At 38.0% G+C, this 17,675-nt stretch overlaps 1 protein-coding gene across 1 annotated transcript; it reads left to right on the top strand.

The window, feature by feature from the left end:
* The first annotated feature begins 2,258 nt into the window (after window positions 1-2,258).
* On the top strand, window positions 2,259-16,588 carry Tif-IA (RNA polymerase I-specific transcription initiation factor RRN3 homolog Tif-IA). The gene is made up of 10 exons (XM_045751744.2): window positions 2,259-2,404; window positions 3,546-3,823; window positions 5,138-5,270; window positions 6,411-6,528; window positions 6,706-6,858; window positions 8,155-8,266; window positions 8,983-9,618; window positions 10,191-10,311; window positions 12,139-12,391; window positions 13,363-16,588. Exons 1-10 carry the CDS (start codon window positions 2,383-2,385, stop codon window positions 13,547-13,549), a joined length of 2,013 nt encoding a protein of 670 aa, XP_045607700.2. The 5' UTR covers window positions 2,259-2,382; the 3' UTR covers window positions 13,550-16,588.
* The last annotated feature ends 1,087 nt before the right edge of the window (window positions 16,589-17,675 follow it).

The following is a 17,675-nucleotide window of genomic DNA, read 5'->3' as shown; positions in this document are numbered from 1 at the left end:
GATACTTGGTTGATACCTGGTTGATACTTGGTTGATGGGGTTCTGGGAGTTCTTCTACTCTCCAAGCCCGGCCCGAGGCCAGGCTCGACTTGTGAGAGTTTGGTCCACCAGGCTGTTGCTTGGAGCGGCCCGCAGGCCCACATACCCACCACAGCCGTGGTGGTTCTCTTTGCTGTCTCATTCAACAAAATTCCCCACATGAATCCCCACTTTATACCCATTTTTCCTAATGTCTTAACATTCTCTTCCACTTTCTCCCATCCAGTGGGCAGTGGCGGAAGGTTACAATCACCGAGAGAATGAGTGATATTGGGATCGAACTACCGGGTCAAGAGTTGATCCAACACATTTACCATTAAGTACGATACTATATTTCCAGTTGTCATGAGGTTTAACCATTTAGTAGGACATGATTAAAGGTTAGTCATAAGGACTGGGAGGGACGGGGGAGACATCTCCCTTCACGCAGGGTGCAGTCGCACCTCCACAGATCACAGATGGCTCAAAAGGGCCACCACTTACGGGCTAGTCATGCCCGTGCCATCTTTTGGGTGGCTTAATCTTCATCAATCAATCGACTGGGAGGGCCAGTCCTCGACTGGGAGGGCCAGTCCTCGACTGGGAGGGCCAGTCCTCCCAGCCTGGCTTATCGTCAGGTGCCACACACTTCACTGGCTGGGTCCTGACAAATTATGTCCACGAATTAAAAACACTTTTGATACGAATGTATCACCGGCGACTTGTAAATTATCTATATTAATCACAAATGTACATTATGTATACTATGTATAGATATATATAGGTTGCGTCATGATATACAAATACATAATATATATACAAACGACGATATAATATACTGTCACCGAGTGGGGACAAGGCTGGAATCACATACGTCGACTTCAACCAGTGATGACTTGGGGCCAGATTCACGAAGCAGTTACGCAAGCACTTACGAGCCTGTAGATCTTTTCTCAATATATGGCGGCTTTGTTTACAATTATTAAACAGTTAATGAGCTCCGAAGTACCAGGAGGCCGTTTATAACAACAACAACAACTGATTGAGAAGTTTTCATGCTTGTAAACTGTTTAATAAATGTAACCAAAGTCGTCAAAGATTGAAGAAAAGATGTACACGTTCGTGCGTGCTTGCATACCTGCTTCGTTGCCCTTGGTGTCGACGGTGGGGGAGTGAGTAGAGTACTGCTCTGCAGCTTCTTATTGTTATGGATTCAGGTACTCGGAACAGGTTCCAAGTAGCACGGGCTATGGTGAGCCCGTAACTTACCTGGCACAGGAGCGGGGCAAATAGCACGGGCTATTGTGAGCCCGTAACTTACCTGGCACAGGAGCAGGGCAAGTAGCACGGGCAATGGTGAGCCTGTGTGTGTGTCTGCTCTGCAGCCTCTGCTCCCGTTTATGTAGGCGCTCGTTGCCTCGTCTGGCGACTCTGATTGGTCATCAGAATTCCCGCTACCAGACGAGCCGTACCGCGCTTGTTAAATAACCCTCATGGTCGTTGACCTCGTTCTTCCTGCAGCAGCAGCAGCAGCAATAATAATAATAATAATAATAATAATAAATAATAATAATAATAACAACAACAACAACAACAACAACAACAACAACAACAACAACAACAACAACAACAACAACAACAACAACAACAACAACAACAATAACAATAATAATAATAATAATATACATGAAAGTTTTGTAATTTACTTTGTACATCTTTTCGCCAGAGGGATGGCATTTCTTAGGTGTGAGGAATTAACACTTTTTTCGCTCCCATTACGTAACAGTGAGTGAGTGAGTGAATGAGTGAGTGAGTGAAAGAGTGAGTGAAAGAGTGAGTGAAAGAGTGAATGAGTGAAAGAGAGAGTGAAAGAGTGAGTGAGTGAAAGAGTGAGTGAATGAGTGAAAGAGTGAGTGAAAGAGTGAGTGAGTGAGTGAAAGAGTGAGTGAGTGAAAGAGTGAGTGAGTGAAAGAGTGATTGAGTGAAAGAGTGATTGAGTGAAAGAGTGAATGAGTGAAAGAGTGAGTGAGTGAGTGAAAGAATGAGTGAGTGAAACAGTGAGCGAAAGAGTGATTGAGTGAAAGTGAAAGAGTGAGTGAAAGAGTGATTGAGTGAAAGAGTGAGTGAGTGAGTGAGTGAGTGAGTGAGTGAAAGAGTGAAAGAGTGAATGAGTGAAAGAGAGAGAGAGATTGTGAAAATGAACAAGAGAGCTCCGTTCTCTGTGGTGGGTGTGGGCTGGGAGGTATAAGCGACCGCCTCAACACGTTGCTCAGTGTTGTGACCAGTAGAGGTAACCACCAGTGTGTGTGTTGCCTCACCTCACGCCTCCTCTCGCACACATTATTTCCATTTCCCCCCCGTTATATGCACATATTCTACCGCTTAGGTAAAGTAACGCCAACCGCTTCTTAACTTCACATTTATTTTGCCATATTTTCGAGGAAGAATGAAATGTAAAAGGCAAATATGTTGTCCATTTTTGGCCATATTTAGGCGGGAGTATGATTGTGTTTTTCGAACTTTGACCGATTTGTAGTGCCAGTTGAATATATATGTATTGCCGTCCTGTACGTCCTCGCCATAATGATAGTTCTCTATTCCCGGCCATGAGCCTGGATCCAAGGGATCAGCGCCTTAAGGTAGGGAGGTTAGGTCAAGATCCGCTGCGGCGCCACCGTCGCCCTCTCCTGCAGGGTGCTCTAGTATCCGGAAAAGTGACCCCCAGGATTACCGTTTGACGTCATGCACCTCACGCACAGTGTATATATATATGTATATATATAAAAATATATATATTTAAAGGTAATATAGAATAGTTTAGATAAAATAGTAGTGACGTGATTGCATAACATTTGGTCATTGCTTAACCATGCATGCAGGAAGTGGTTGTACTGAATTTTAGAATTACATCACGCAAGACAGTTTTCAAATGTTGTATAAGAAAAATGGAAGCTGCAGAAGGCCTATTGGCCCATATGAGGCAGCACTTATTTATATCCACTCAAATTCATTTACGTGTCTCGCCTACACTTGAAACAGTCTATCCATCCTATGTCTATTATGTTACTCAGTAATTTGTTTAAGTCTGCAAGCCTCTTTCCAAACAAGGATTTACCAAGGTTTGTTGAATTTAAATTTATCCAATTTATATTCATAGTTTTGAGTTTTATTTTAACTTGCATAGTTAAACTTAATTAATTAGGTAATTCATTATGTAGGGTAACAGGCAGCCAGTTTATATATACAGTACATGGTAGGCTTATTTAGAGGTCTTCCCCCTCCCCGTCAGTGTCAAATTATTGACCCTTTTTAGGATGCAACCCTATAACAAGGGTTGGCTGCTTATGAAGATGGAACAGAACTAGAGTGAAATAGGGGAGGAGAATGTGAGAGTGCATGTGAGTGTTCTAGTTTTTAGCATTCATGGCAAAATTTTATGGACGTCTGCTTTTAGTGTTAATATAGGACTCGTTAGTTTTTTATACTGTACAGTATATAGTAAATCTCTAATAGATTTTTTTTTTCAGATGCAGATTTCGCAATGATGCCTTTAACGCCAATTCTGAAAAAACGACAGAGCATAATGAATTCATCCAGTAAACGAGTACTTTTCAGTACTCGTGAACCAGCTCGCTCTGTGATTTTGAAATATAGAGAAACTGGAAATTCTTCACATTTTGACAAAATATTCGAAGATTTAGCAACTTCCGGGACAACCGTTGATCTTTTATCATGGCTGAATCAAATGACTGATTGTGTAACACTCTTAGACAGACAAGCAGATAAGCTAGTATTAGAGTTTTTGGTAAGTATTTAATTTTTTTATGATTTCTATTTCTAATGAAATTACAATGTACAATATTGTGTTAGCCTAATAAAACAAAGTATTAGTTAGATATGGCCAATGTCTGGAAGCTGAATTTAATGATATTTAACAAATTTACTCATCAATGTTGTCAGTAGGAATCTAAAGTATTTTCAGAGGCAAAAAAAATATGCCTAAACAAAACTAAACATATTCCTTGATTAAAAGATTGCATGAATTACATTCGGCATGTAATTCTGATTTTAGCTTATGCAGTAATACATGTACATATTATATTTATTTAATGCCTTAAAGAAACAGTGTAAAAGTAAACAAAATGCTGTGATATACTGTAGACCTAAATCTTTGTATTGTGTGCGCAGTTGGTGGCCTTGTTAGTGTCCTAGCTTATACTAATCCAAAGTCCTAATTTGATTCCAACTAGTGACCAAGTGACTCAAATTCAGAAATAAGGCTTTGATAATGGATGAAATGTTTTTTTTCTGAACAAGCCATTCAGTTGCTGTGTATCCATATTTTTTTCCGACCTTAAAACAAAGTGGAGTCTCAAATACCTTCTATTTATGCAGTCAATTCTACCAACTCGTGGGGACCAATGGTAGTTAGCATTAACAGAGCAGGCTCTTGAGATTCAGTTACAACTTGGAAGATATTTGAATGTTGGTAAATGTACTTTGCCTGGGCTATTCAGGCCTCAAAAAGAATTTACCAGTGTTTGTTACTTGAATCCTTCACATATATGGCCTAGGCCATATATATACAAATTTATATACATACAATATATACAAATTTAATTTTGTTTACTGACAACAAAGATAGTTAATGTACCACCAAATGCACTAATCAGCACATGTAACCTTGTGCTATTTTCCATGTTTGCCATCTTTAGCTGTAATACAATAAAATGTTAATTACCTACTGATATTTTATGCTTATATTGAAGCTATCAATTATATTTCTAAATACATACAGTATAATGATAAACCTGAATAGTACGTAGGCCTCACTTTAAACACTGTACTGGAATGTTGCAACTGCCCTTGCTGGCAAGAGGTTCTAGTCCCAGCAAGGGCATTTGGAACTTTCAAAGTATTTAAAGTGAGGCCTGTAAACTATTCAGGTTTATCATTTGATATTTCATGCTCTGAGGCTTAAACCATTGACTAGATGAGCTAGTTGACCACATATTCCGAATGCTCTAGGGGATGGGGTTGATCACGTTCATAAAAGATTCCCGTGCTCTTGTAGTGTGGTGGTAATTTTTTTCCTAATGAATTTTGATTTTGTTGACAGGAAATTCCTTGGTTCAGGCCCAAGTTAATGGAGGTTGCAGTAGCAGCCGAGGACTTCTTCACCACCCTTGTCTCGGCTCACAACTATTATGCTTATCTTGTCCTTAAGCACCTGTTTACTTTGTTAATACCAGGTATGCTCTTATGGACCTTGCATGGTTTTCTTACATGTTCAAAAATAGAGTTTTAGTAATTACTGTATAATTTTTAATATAGTATTTTATTAAACACGTTAGAATTGGCTACAAAAATACAGAAATCACATTAACGTGAACATACAAGAGTTCTTATTTATATATACAAGTGAGTTCTTGAGAGAGACAACTTGATAAGGTCCAGGACAGACTGAAACATTTCTTTTCTTCATCTTCTGATGTATAGTCTGGTCATCATTCTTGTAAAGCAAATAGCAATCATAGCATTTCTGGCAGGTCCTTAATCTTAATTTTCCTTGGAATATGACCCACCAAATTGTTTAGGTACCCATTCACTGCTGGGTGAAAAGAGGTGTACAGTTAAGGATTGGCGATTAGTCAATCATCCCCGACCAGGATATGAACCCAGACCAAATCGCTCCTTAAGTGCTGGGTGGGTGTCATTCCACTGCACCATGGAGGCTGCTAAGAAGGGGTATTCACTTGCACCCAAGTCTCTTTCCCCTCTGTCTCCCCCTTGGTCCTCACCTTGTTCTCCTCCTTCATCCTGCCGTCCTCCCTCCCTTCTTCCCTCCCCCACCCCCCCTTTCTCCCTTTTGTCCTCCCTTCTCTCAGAAAATGTATTATTGAGAAACACTGAAACCACTGTATGGGTCTGCCAGAGAATATATTGTCACTAAAAACTAGGGGAATAACATGTAATATTTCACACTGAAAATTGCATGGGGGGCTCTATAAATTGTAATACTGTATATCTTAAAGCATTTAACTTTGGTTGGGATAGGCCTATGTCCATCCTATATCCCAGACCTTTCTCCCTGCAAAGTGGGGCTAGCCTCACCCAAAGTATCTAGCCTCCAACCTTAGGCAGGCATTCATTCTCTGTAGATACAGATTTAATATTTATATGTTTTTTAGAAATTCTGTTGTGAAAAATAACTTCACCTTACCAAGTCAGAAATTTTGACCAATTGGTCGATTGTGTTAAAAATGTGATTATTAAATGAGAGGACAGGTTGGATAATATAGTAGTAGTCATTGTATGTAAGTTACAAAAATAGTAATTACTGGAAATGGCAATCAGTTAAATTAATGGTTGCTTTATGTATTTTAATTCAGAGGTTAATGAGAGTGATCCTACTCTGTTGGAGAAGGCAGGATTGCTGAGTGCAGAGGAGGAGGAGTGCTACCGGCATATCTTGTCTACTATTGTCGCAGTTCAAGATCACGTGCCTTTGTAAGTTCATAAGAAAGTGTTCCTACATTGAATCGGCATCATTTATTTAAATCAAATCTATATTTGTTGTATTAGATAGCTCGTTTGCTGAATAAAATGTTATCACTCTGCTTTTCATTATTTTATTACATTTTTTAATTGATACAGTAATTTAGATTTTTTGCCATTTTTTTGCAGGATTCGAGACAACTTGGTTGCGCTTGCAAGAAAATCCTTTCCCTATTTCACGAAACATGTTCATCAACATGCTGTTTATACACGTAACTTATTACTCTTGGCAAGGTGTCTTCCACATTTAAGAATATCTCTACTTGAAATTATAATTAACAAGTAAGTATGAATGCATGTTCTGTTATTTATTACTAGAAGGATCAGATATCAAATTGAAGAGTTCATAATGAGTAGATGTGGTTAATATAGAGGGTGGCCTTCCTGGGCTTCCCTGGTACTGTATTTGCCAGTCTAGAACTTTATATGTGTAATATGTAGGAAAATTAGTGAATGGTGAATGCCAGTTGTCACCTCTTGCCTTCATTTCACCGCATGAAAGAACAAGAAATCCAATGCCATTTAGCCAATATGCATCATTAGTTATTACTGTCACTAAACTTGTTTATAATCAAGTATATTAAATCCTTGGGTAGCTGGCTACAGTAGGGGAGGGAGTTGTGCTGTTTCTTACAAAAACCTGATCTACAACAGTTGCTTGGTGCTGCTGCAGTCTCCACATAGAGCTCCCTGTGCTTTCCCTTATAACAGTCATTCACTCAGGATTTTGACTGTCGTTGTGCCGCTCATCTCGTTCACATGCAGATCTAGAGCCGTCACCTTTTCCCTCGGTTTTCAGAAATTTCCTCCGCACACCAGTGCCATCAGACTGGTTTATGCACCTTATCCATTTAAATATGCATTCAAACCACAAGGATCCACCTGCATGAAAAATGGAGTGATAGTCAAGATATTTGCAGGTATTGAGTGGATTGGAAGATGAGATGCAGTAATTTACTAATTTTTTAATGGAAAAAAATAGGATGCATTTAGTGGATCAAATAGTTAATGATATTAAAGGTAATGTTTATAGTAAAATGTTAAGTTTTATTAAAATGATACAGCAGATAATTGCTTGTCTAAACTATATAGGGCAGACCCTTCTTCCTGTGTGTAGCCTCCCCTCTCGCTTCTTTTTTATGGAGCCTCCCCCACCTCCCTCTCTCCAGAGCCTCTCAAACTCCCACCTTGCCTCCCTCCTAGGAGCATCCACTCCTCTTATCTCATCAAAGCATCCCTCCCAAGCCGGGTTGTGAGAATAAAAACTCCTGCAACTGCCCTTATGATAATTATATTTCCTGTATTTACTTTCTCATTATACTTCCTGTACTCATTACACTATGGTAATTATTCTACCTGTTCTCCTCATACTCTCTCATTATAATCCTTTATTCATTGTGCTTCATGTGCTCATGGCAGCACCCTGTACTCATTACACCACTGCTCATAACTTGAGATAAGCTAACCTGGGAATGTGTCACTCGATCGCTACTATTGAGATATGACTAATTTTCTTCATTTTCAAAATACAAAACACATAATGCATATTATGTTATTGAGTATATATGTTGTCTGCAGCCTGGCAACACTTGACGTTTACACACCGCGCTCCGAGTTGGTCCCAGTAGAGGAAGACGAGGAGGAGGAGGAGGAGGAAGATGGTAGTGATGACGAAGAAGTGTTTCCCATGGTATGTCTCAAACGAATTTGGTTTTCATAGGTTTTCTATTTTGGCTCTCCTTAGGCCTTTCACTAGAGCAGTATGTATACTGTAATGACATTGAGCTCCAGTAGTAGTCATTCAGTAATCAGCTCCCCCACAGTTGACATTTTATAGTGAATGATATTTCATGGGTGTGCAGTATTAATTATTCATAGCAATTATCTCAAGAGTTTCAACTTGATTCAGCTTCAAAAAATCCAGAGAGGCATATAAACAATTCAGGAACTGAACCCTCTAGTTCGTTTAGCTAAGCAAATATCATTCTTTTGACACTAGTTACACAATTATTAATGTTATATATACATGTACACAGTCAAATTAAATTTTATCTTTTGTGCAAACACTAACACTTATCTTTACTTATTTCTTAATAAGTAATTATTAAGTATATACACAAGTTATTATTTATACGTTATTTGTGTTTATATATATTATATGTATCACTTGCTATAAAATATTGTTCTTAAAAAAAATAAGTGGATAATTTCTGGAAATCTAAATTGCATAAACTATGGATTGGGTCTCAACCAGTATCATAAGTATTTTGGAGGTGTCACTGTATACATTATTATTATTATTATTATTATTATTATTATTATTATTATTACAAGCAACATTTCTTTCATTGACTGTACATAATCATATTGATTCATAAGTAAGAAAATGCATTTTTGTATTTTCAGGAACTGGAGGAGTCGAAGGATAAGGAAGTAGAGACTGCAAATGACTCGCCAAGCATTACAAAAGAATTGGCTCATATCCTGAACCATAAAAATGGAAATACATTGGATGTTTTAATGTGTATAATGTTCCAATATGTTCACGATGTTTGCCATGGCAGTGATGTGTCCGGAAAACCCACAGAACTAAGCAAGAAATGTTTCCATTACAAATTTCCACCAGACCCATTGCAGAATGAACCGGAAATGTGCCAGGCAGGATCAGTCAGTTTAAGTGGTGGTAACACAATAGCTGGATGTAAATGTCGTGGGAGTAAACATAACTTAGATGCACTGAAGCTTCTTTATACGGAACTAAAAGAAGTGTTCTCTCGCACAATCTTGATTGTTGAGGCATCATCTTACATTCAGTTTCTAATGTTTTATCTCCTTGCGTTGCGGCCAGGTTTGGCTACTTACTTTCTAGAATTTTTAAGAACTAAAAAATTTGAAGATCCCAACTGTTCACGAGATGTACGACAAAATGCTATGGCTTATATTGGCAGTCTATTAGCCAGAGGAAAATTTATACCATTTGATGTTGTCCATTCATGCTTGGAAATAATTTGTACGTGGTGTAACACTTACCTTGACAACCAGGTATGTTTCCTTTATTGTTTTATTTACAGTGGAACCAATATTTGTTCATGCATTAGAATTGGGTATATTTTTATTCTTTGTAAGTGGCTTTGTAATATTTTGTGCTGTATATTTTAATTAACTTGAAATTTAAAATATTTGTTAAGGTAATAAGAAAGATTCCTAATAAAATTTGACTTTATAGCCTCTTCTGGCCAATTTTAAAGCTTATTAAAAAATTTGGAGGATTTTGTTTAACCATGTGAAATGTCATGGCTGAGTAAATAGAACAGAATGTCTACACACGCTCACTCTCTCACACACACACTCACACACTCACTCTCTCACACACTCACTCTCTCACACACACACTCACACACTCACTCTCTCTCTCGGCCTGATGTCAGTGGGTATTTCCAAAGATTCCAGTTTGACGTGTTAGGTTCCAGTTAAGTTCGTACAGAACCTAAGGTGTTAAGAGAAAGTGTCAAGAAGTATAACTTCTTAAGACCTTTCTTTTTGTTTCCTTCATTTTTTTTTTTTTTTAGCTGACTGTTGGTCACTTTCTTTTAATGTATTTTCTAAATCCTCAGGAAAGTAATTGGGCATCAAACTATGAAGGGTCACAGCTTCACACACCTTTCTACTATGCCTGCCAGACCATATTTTATGTATTTACCTTCAGGCATCGAGAATATACAGAAAATAGCCAAAGTAAGTTGTGTGTGTGAGACTGTGTTTACTATTGTAGCTTAATCGATTTTGTTCCTGTAGGATATTGCATTTTTGTCAATTTTTAAATTTTGCCTTCAGTCATTTATTTAATGTACATCTTTTACCAAGGAACTAGAAAATTTCCAGCTATTACGTCAACTGTATAGACAAAAAGGTATTTTAATTTGCATCACTCGAGTCTGTCTGTTTTCATTTGCCCCTCGAAGTTTGTCATTAAGATTTTGTAAAAAAAAAAAAAAAAAAAAACATACAACAGTGACATTATGCTTTTTTCAACAGTGGCATTGTTTTTTAGCTTGGATCAAGAAGAGGTAAAAGGTCAATTTTAACAATAGCTGCCCAAATTAGGTTGAACACTTTTCTGCCTAGTTGTCTATGTGAAGCATGATCTAGCTCTAGAGCCCCACTTTGTATCTATTGTACCTGGTGCATTTATACCTTGACTCGGCTGTAATTGGCTATTTTTTCCGCCACCATTAGCTCAAGTTCAAATGACTTGTTTTTCTACTCACTGCACACAAGTATTTCCTTACATTTCTCTGGTTCATCTGTGTTTCCAACTTGCACCCCTTGTTTTCTGTTGTCCCTCACTGGGAAAAGGCTGTCTCAACTTAGGCTTGTGTAAGAGAAAAGGGAGGAAGTTAAGTGGTCCATCTACTATGGTTTTATTATTCTTACTGTACATCACAAATGGGGTATGTGGTGGACGGATGACCAGGCCACACTAAAGATGGAGAAAGGAAGATGTTTCTATCCATTCTAGACCATGATAAAGCTGTGTGCCAACCAGACAACTTCATAATGGTCCAGGACGGATCGAAAAGTTGTCATTTCTCCATCTTCTGGTGTGTGGGCTGGTGATCACATCTTCAACCACGTTACTGTGACTCACCGTCTGCATGTGGTGGACGGAGTTATGGTGATTACCGGTAACTTCAATATTGGTGGCCTCATTTACGATGGCCGACATTGGTTCTGGGAAGTTATTGTAGCGTTTGCATTCTGGTACTGGGAGCAGGTTCCTGAATCTTGTAATCACTTGAGTTATGTATGTACTTTTCTTAAATAAATTATTATTATTATTATTATTATTATTATTATTATTATTAGTTATAACCTATACCTATAATAGGTTAAGTAATAATTGTAATTACGAAGCAATAAGATGCTTATCTTAACATACTAAGGTTAGGTAAGGTAGGTGTTTTCTATGAAGCTTTTCAAGGTAAACTAAAATATTCACAATAAATTAGTATGTCACATTTGCACTTATTTAATAAGTCAATATTGACTGTAAGAAAGTGCGAGAACTGGTTGTGTTCTTGTGGATCTTTAATAGTGGGTTTTTCTTGTACAGTAATCTTCAGCAGTGTACATGTTTGAAAAGGTGCCTAGCATGTGTTAGTTATCCTCATTAATAGTGAATTTTTGAAGGTCTGGTGTGTGTTGTCTTACTTGTTCACATAACTTCAGGGTTTTGAATTCACAAATATTGTCCTTAATGTTTTCGCTGGGAAATTCTTTTATGAATAACAAGGGTTCTCTCTACTGGTAAGTCATGCATTACCATATATAAATATTTTCAGAGAAAGTTGTTATAAAAGCTTAAATACTAACACCTTTGTGTTCAAAAGCCATAGCAGATTTGATCATGAAGGATATATCGCTACATTTTTTTAGATATAGATTAATGCATCAAGCTCTGATCATACAGTATCTATTTACAGTGCTCTTTTATTTGGGACATACATAATACTGATTAGGGGTAAATATATTTATTTATTAGCATGCAAATTTTCTTTACAGGGCTGGTTAAAGCTCGCAGTCTCAACTTGGAGCGGCTTGTAATGAGCCAGTTGAATCCCTTGCGTGTATGTGCCTCTCCGGTTGTCAGCAATTTTGCATCTGTAACACGTCACTTCCAACTGGCATACTGCTATACTGTTATGGAGAATAATAAAAGATTAAGGGGTCCCTCTGCAAGATGGGATGGAGGAAAATTTATTGGAAACTCAACCCTCGATATGTTCTTCCCATTTGACCCATATCTTCTGCACAGGTGAGTTATTCGACTATTTTTTTTAATTTTTAAAGTGGTAAAAATTTATATTGCTCTCATTCTAATTTGGGTGATCAAATCTGATGAGAAAATAATTTAACATTGTCAGCAAAGTATTTTGTAGTTGCACACAATGCCAACAAGTAGATTTGTTAGTACATTTGTTCACTTATTTCATCCTTGCAGTGTGGGGTTTGTCAGACCTTGTCAGACCTTATTGTCTGACAAAGAAGACAGAAAAAGAACTTGTCCAGAAAGACTTGCAATTATATGTTCTTTAATGATTCTTATTGCTGATTTTTAATTTGACTTCTAAAATGTTGAATATGAGATTAAACCAGGACTATACAGTACTTACAATCCTGGATGTGTGCCTCTTTTACATATTTATATTTTCGGCATTTTAAAGTTTAGATATTTAACTACATTTTGGACTTTATTTGTAGAAAATCTCAAGTTGAGTTTTCTTTAGTAGCAAGAAAATCTTGCAATAATGGCAAGTTGCCAATTTTTTTTTTTTATGAAAACACAAAACAGATTTTTTAAGTAATTTGAAAATATTTAGTCATAATTAAAAAGGATACAGCATTGAGGATTTGTAACTGCATATTTGGTGTGAAAATTCAAAGCTCAAGATAAGTTTTTACAGAAAAAAAATGCCAGAATTTTCTCCCAATACACCTCAGGCTTTACAGCTGATGCCATTTAATTTCTAATAAGAATTATATACATAAAAATAATTTGCAAAGAATATAGTCTTTATCAGAAACATGTTTGATTTTTAATGTTTAAAGATGTACAAATCTGAAAATATTGATCTTTAGTAATGTTGACCCTTAAGAAGTTCATAGTTGGTTGTGAATATTTCCTTATTTGCTGTAAATCAAACACCAAAGCACTTCTTTTTCATTGTTTAGATCAGCCGTGCCAGTGATGCTAAAATTAAATTTACATTTTATTTTTTTTTTCAGATCAAAGGTATACATTTCAGACCACTACAGAGAATTTGATGGTCTTCCAGAAGTAGTAACCTCAAAAACACAACGCGATGAAGATTCTGATATGATAATCTCGCCAAAATTAATTGACTTTTCTTACGGTTCATCACCTGGATACAAGAGATGTCACAATGATTCCTTTTCATGGACCATTCTGTAGGAGTCTTTCATTTTGGATGATGTCATCGCTCCAAAGTTATGCATACGTACAGCAGTCACTGTGAAAATGTGTTAATACCTCACGACGAAAAGTGTTCACTTAACATGTCTGATATTTATTATAATTGTATGAATTATGTACATAGACCCTCTTCAGATTTGTATATAATTTCCATACATTACGTTCTAAAATTGTTTAATAATTTATTATGAATGTGAAAATTAACCAGATAGCTCTTCCATCAGTTACACAAACAATGGCTAACCAAAATTAATGTTAAATGGAGTATTTTAAAAACAATGCACTATTACCATTAAAATTGTCCTGGTATAAGTCACTAAGCATGTTTACATTGGTATACCAATCTAATTTATACCTTCTCCCATTCATAGTTCAAATCTGAACCTACAGAGACTGTGGCAAGCCTGTAGATAAGATGAGGCCCATCTCCACTGGGCATATTTTTTTTTGTCTTAGACTTCAGATGTTTATGACCTTTGTCTTCAAGTCACAATGGCCCTGTTTCAAGCCCTTTCACCAAATATCACCCTGTCCTGAACATCCTGGTAGAGGCCCTAATTCCACTTGGGTTAATAGATTTCTTTAGACTGGTCTCACTTGAAACATTTCAAACCACCAAGCTCATGATTCATCATGCTTAAATCCTGTGCCTGGTCTGAAATGTCTCAAAAGTCTAAAGTCTTTTAACCCAGGTGGAATTAGGGCCTCTTCCAGGATGTTCAGGACAGGAGTGGTATTTGGTGCAAGGGCTTGAAACAGGACTATTGTGACTTGAAGACAAAGGTCATAAACATCTGAAGTCTAAGACAAAAAAATTATGCCCAGTGGAGATGGGCCTCATTTTCCCTACACACTTGCCACAAAGTCACTGTTGGTTCAGAATTTGAACTAGGGACAGGAGGGACTTGGAATATTAGCACTGAAATTAACTGGAGCCAGAAATACCAGAAATTAACTGGAGCCATGCCTACTTGTACTTGGTATTTAATACAAAGAAACTAGGTTGGAGAGGGAGAATTTTTCAGGAGAGGCTAAGTGGGAAGATGGTAGTCCCCCAACTTGGTTAGAGATGGGTAGGGTCGTCACACCTACGTAGTGGCTAATGTGGTGTGCTGGCTACAAGCAATTTTTGACCAACCTATAATAATATTCAGATTAGTGTTGTAGGCTGGTCCAAAATTATGTTGTGTTTAGCTGATTCAGCTCTTGAGAAACTCAGAGGGTGCATCACATAAACTATTTAGTTCAATAATGCTCCCTTCAATGACATTGAAGTGAACATGACAAGAGTGCACACCAGGTTAGACAGAATATGATCACCGTGGAGCATAATCTTTCAGATACAAAACTATAATACAGTACTGAACTGAGAAACTGAAGACATTGAGAACAAATCTCTTGAGCTGAGGAAGGGTATTGCTCAACACTTGAAAAGGAAATCTACCCAGTTATTCATTGTTCCATCCTTGCCCGTTGGCAGGGTTGTTGGTCTTCTGTTGCAGGTAGCCTTCCCGGTTTGGTACCTTCTTTTGATAATTACCTTACTTGTTGCAGGTAATAAACTGCGTACTCTTAAGAGCATTGTTCCCATGGCCTTCCTCCTACCACCATCTTGAGGTTATCTTGAGATGATTTCGGGGCTTTAGTGTCCCTGCGGCCCGGTCCTCGACCAGGCCTCCACCCCCAGGAAGCAGCCCGTGACAGCTGACTAACTCCCAGGTACCTATTTACTGCTAGGTAACAGGGGCATTTAGGGTGAAAGAACTTTGCCCATTTGTTTCTGCCTCGTGCGGGAATCGAACCCGCGCCACAGAATTACGAGTCCTGCGCGCTATCCACCAGGTTACGAGGCCCCCACCACCATAACTGGTGGTGGGAAACAGCTCTGGTAAGGTTGCGTATTGGCCGTACATGCTTAACTCACGGTCACTTAATGGAGCGCCGCCCAGCTCCTTATTGTCCATATTGCATTGTCCCTCTTACAGTCGTGCATATCCTTGTTGAATGTCCTGACTTCCAGGACGAGCGCGTGTCTTGCTTTCCGAATGTCCCTCGCGGTCACTTATCCCTCGATAGAATTCTTGGTGAATCGGATACTATTGATATCGTTCACCTCGTGCGTTTCTGTCCTTGTATTGGCATCCTTGGTGATGTTTATCGTTCTCTGATTATTCCACGCACATGATGGTGCTACATAGCCTTCCCGGTTTGGTGCCTTCTTTTGATAATTAATTACTTACTTGAAAAGGAAACCAAAATACTACTCTATAATACTCGCTGCATTATACAGCTCCTCACCTGGGCTAGTGGCACTTGTAGCCAGCACACCACATTAGCCACTAGGTAGGAGTGATGACCCTACCCATCTCTGCCAAGTCAAGGACTACCATCTTCCCACTTTGCCTCTCCTGAAAAATTCTCCCTCTCCAACCTAGTTTCTTTGTATTAAATACCAAGTACAAGTAGGCATGGCCCCAGCTAATCACTGGTATACAATGCTAATTTTCCAACTCCTTCCTGTCCCTAGTTCAAATTCTGGGCCTCTTCCTATACACTTTGCAAACATTGGAAGCGAGGTTTACAAAGATATTTATGCTAGAAATCACTGTTTTATGGCCATGTCACAATCAGCGTCCATCTCTACATACAATGAGGCCTAAACCAAATGCCCTCTGACTCCCCTCTTTCCATCTATACTGCATATCTAATCACTTCATCCTGTCCTGAGTTGCCTGCCTTTGATCCTATTACGATGAAGATTCACAAGTTTACTGTTCTTATTTGAAAAGCCTCGAGTCATTTGACACCTTGTCTCTGGAAAATGAGATTCCCTTGACCATGTAAAAATGCCATTGATGAAGAATAAGCCACCCAAGAGTGGAACAGGCATGAATAGCCTGTAACTAACCTGCCACTAGTGTAAAGCCAAAAGCTCTACCTGATGTCTAAAATGAATATAATGAACTATTTTTAAATCCGTGTAACTTGATTTAATTAAATAACTAAAATTATATTGTATATTTAGTTTTTATGTAAAGATATGCATATTCCTAACTATTACAACATACATTCATTCAACAATGCTGCACTTTGTATTTCAGCTATTCACCACACTTAAACTTTTACAGCCTAATTAATTGGGACTGTCTTCGTCCTGTCTCTCCCCCAGTGAGAGTCCCCCTCCAACCTAGTCTCCCTCAATTAAATATCAGTTACAAGTAGGCATGGTCACCAACTAATCACTAGTATGCAGACCAGACCAGTTCAGTCCAGGTGAATGGAACTGGTATACAATGCTATTTCCTTCTCCCTCCTGTCCCTAGGAAAAATTCAGAGCCTAATTCTGGCTTGTCAATTTCTTAATCCTTACTTGATTCTCACATTATTTCAACTTCGATATGCTAGGTTTAATACAGAATTTTCCTTATTTCACCATTTGCCATTTATCTTTCTTATTTACTCCTACAACATTACACATACCCATGAGTCTACAGTACCTTTATCTGTGTAATGGGCATGTTTGGGCTCCACATCCAAGGTCAATTCCGCTCTTCGTTGGGAGAAATGAGTTTTTTTTTTTTTCCTGAAGGCCACTATTCCCTAGTGGGGACAGGAAGGTTGAAGGTCACTAGTTCAATCCCCTGGTCCCTTATCGCAGGACTCTTGACCACTTCCTAAAGTGGTGAGCAATGGAGTCACTGCATGGCTAAGCCAAACCTGTAATATGAATGTGTGTCAAGTCTTGCCAAATTGAAGTAATGAAAAATTAGAAGCATTTACTGCATTCATAACTATTGGAGAGCCTGTACAGTTGTGTAAATTATATGCTAATCAATGTATATGCCAGCAGTATAAGAAAACACAAAAACAACAAATTTAGTTAGTAGTTAGAAACAGTAGACTGATTAACAGTTGAGAGGCGGGCAGAAAGAGCAAAGATCAACTCCTAGAAGTACAACTAGGCAAATACATATACACATCGATAATCTTTTTGTATCGAGTGATTTCAACAAGAGGCTCACAAGGCCCTACATCTATGGTGAGTCACAACAACCCGTTCTTGCACTTTCATATAATGAATATTGACTTATTAAATAGTGCATAT

The sequence above is a fragment of the Procambarus clarkii genome, chromosome 1 (genome assembly GCF_040958095.1).
Source record: "Procambarus clarkii isolate CNS0578487 chromosome 1, FALCON_Pclarkii_2.0, whole genome shotgun sequence".
In the NCBI taxonomy this organism is placed as follows: domain Eukaryota; kingdom Metazoa; phylum Arthropoda; class Malacostraca; order Decapoda; family Cambaridae; genus Procambarus; species Procambarus clarkii.
The sequence above is the reverse complement of the archived record's forward strand: the minus strand, read 5'-3'. Positions and strand labels throughout refer to the sequence as shown.

Coding starts and splice junctions, on each gene's coding strand:
- Tif-IA (XM_045751744.2), top strand. CDS start 2,383: ATGCACATATTCTACCGCTTAG. Junction 2,405..3,545: donor GCACATATTCTACCGCTTAG/GTAAAGTAACGC, acceptor TTTTTTTTTCAG/ATGCAGATTTCGCAATGATG. Junction 6,859..8,154: donor CTTGAAATTATAATTAACAA/GTAAGTATGAAT, acceptor TGTTGTCTGCAG/CCTGGCAACACTTGACGTTT.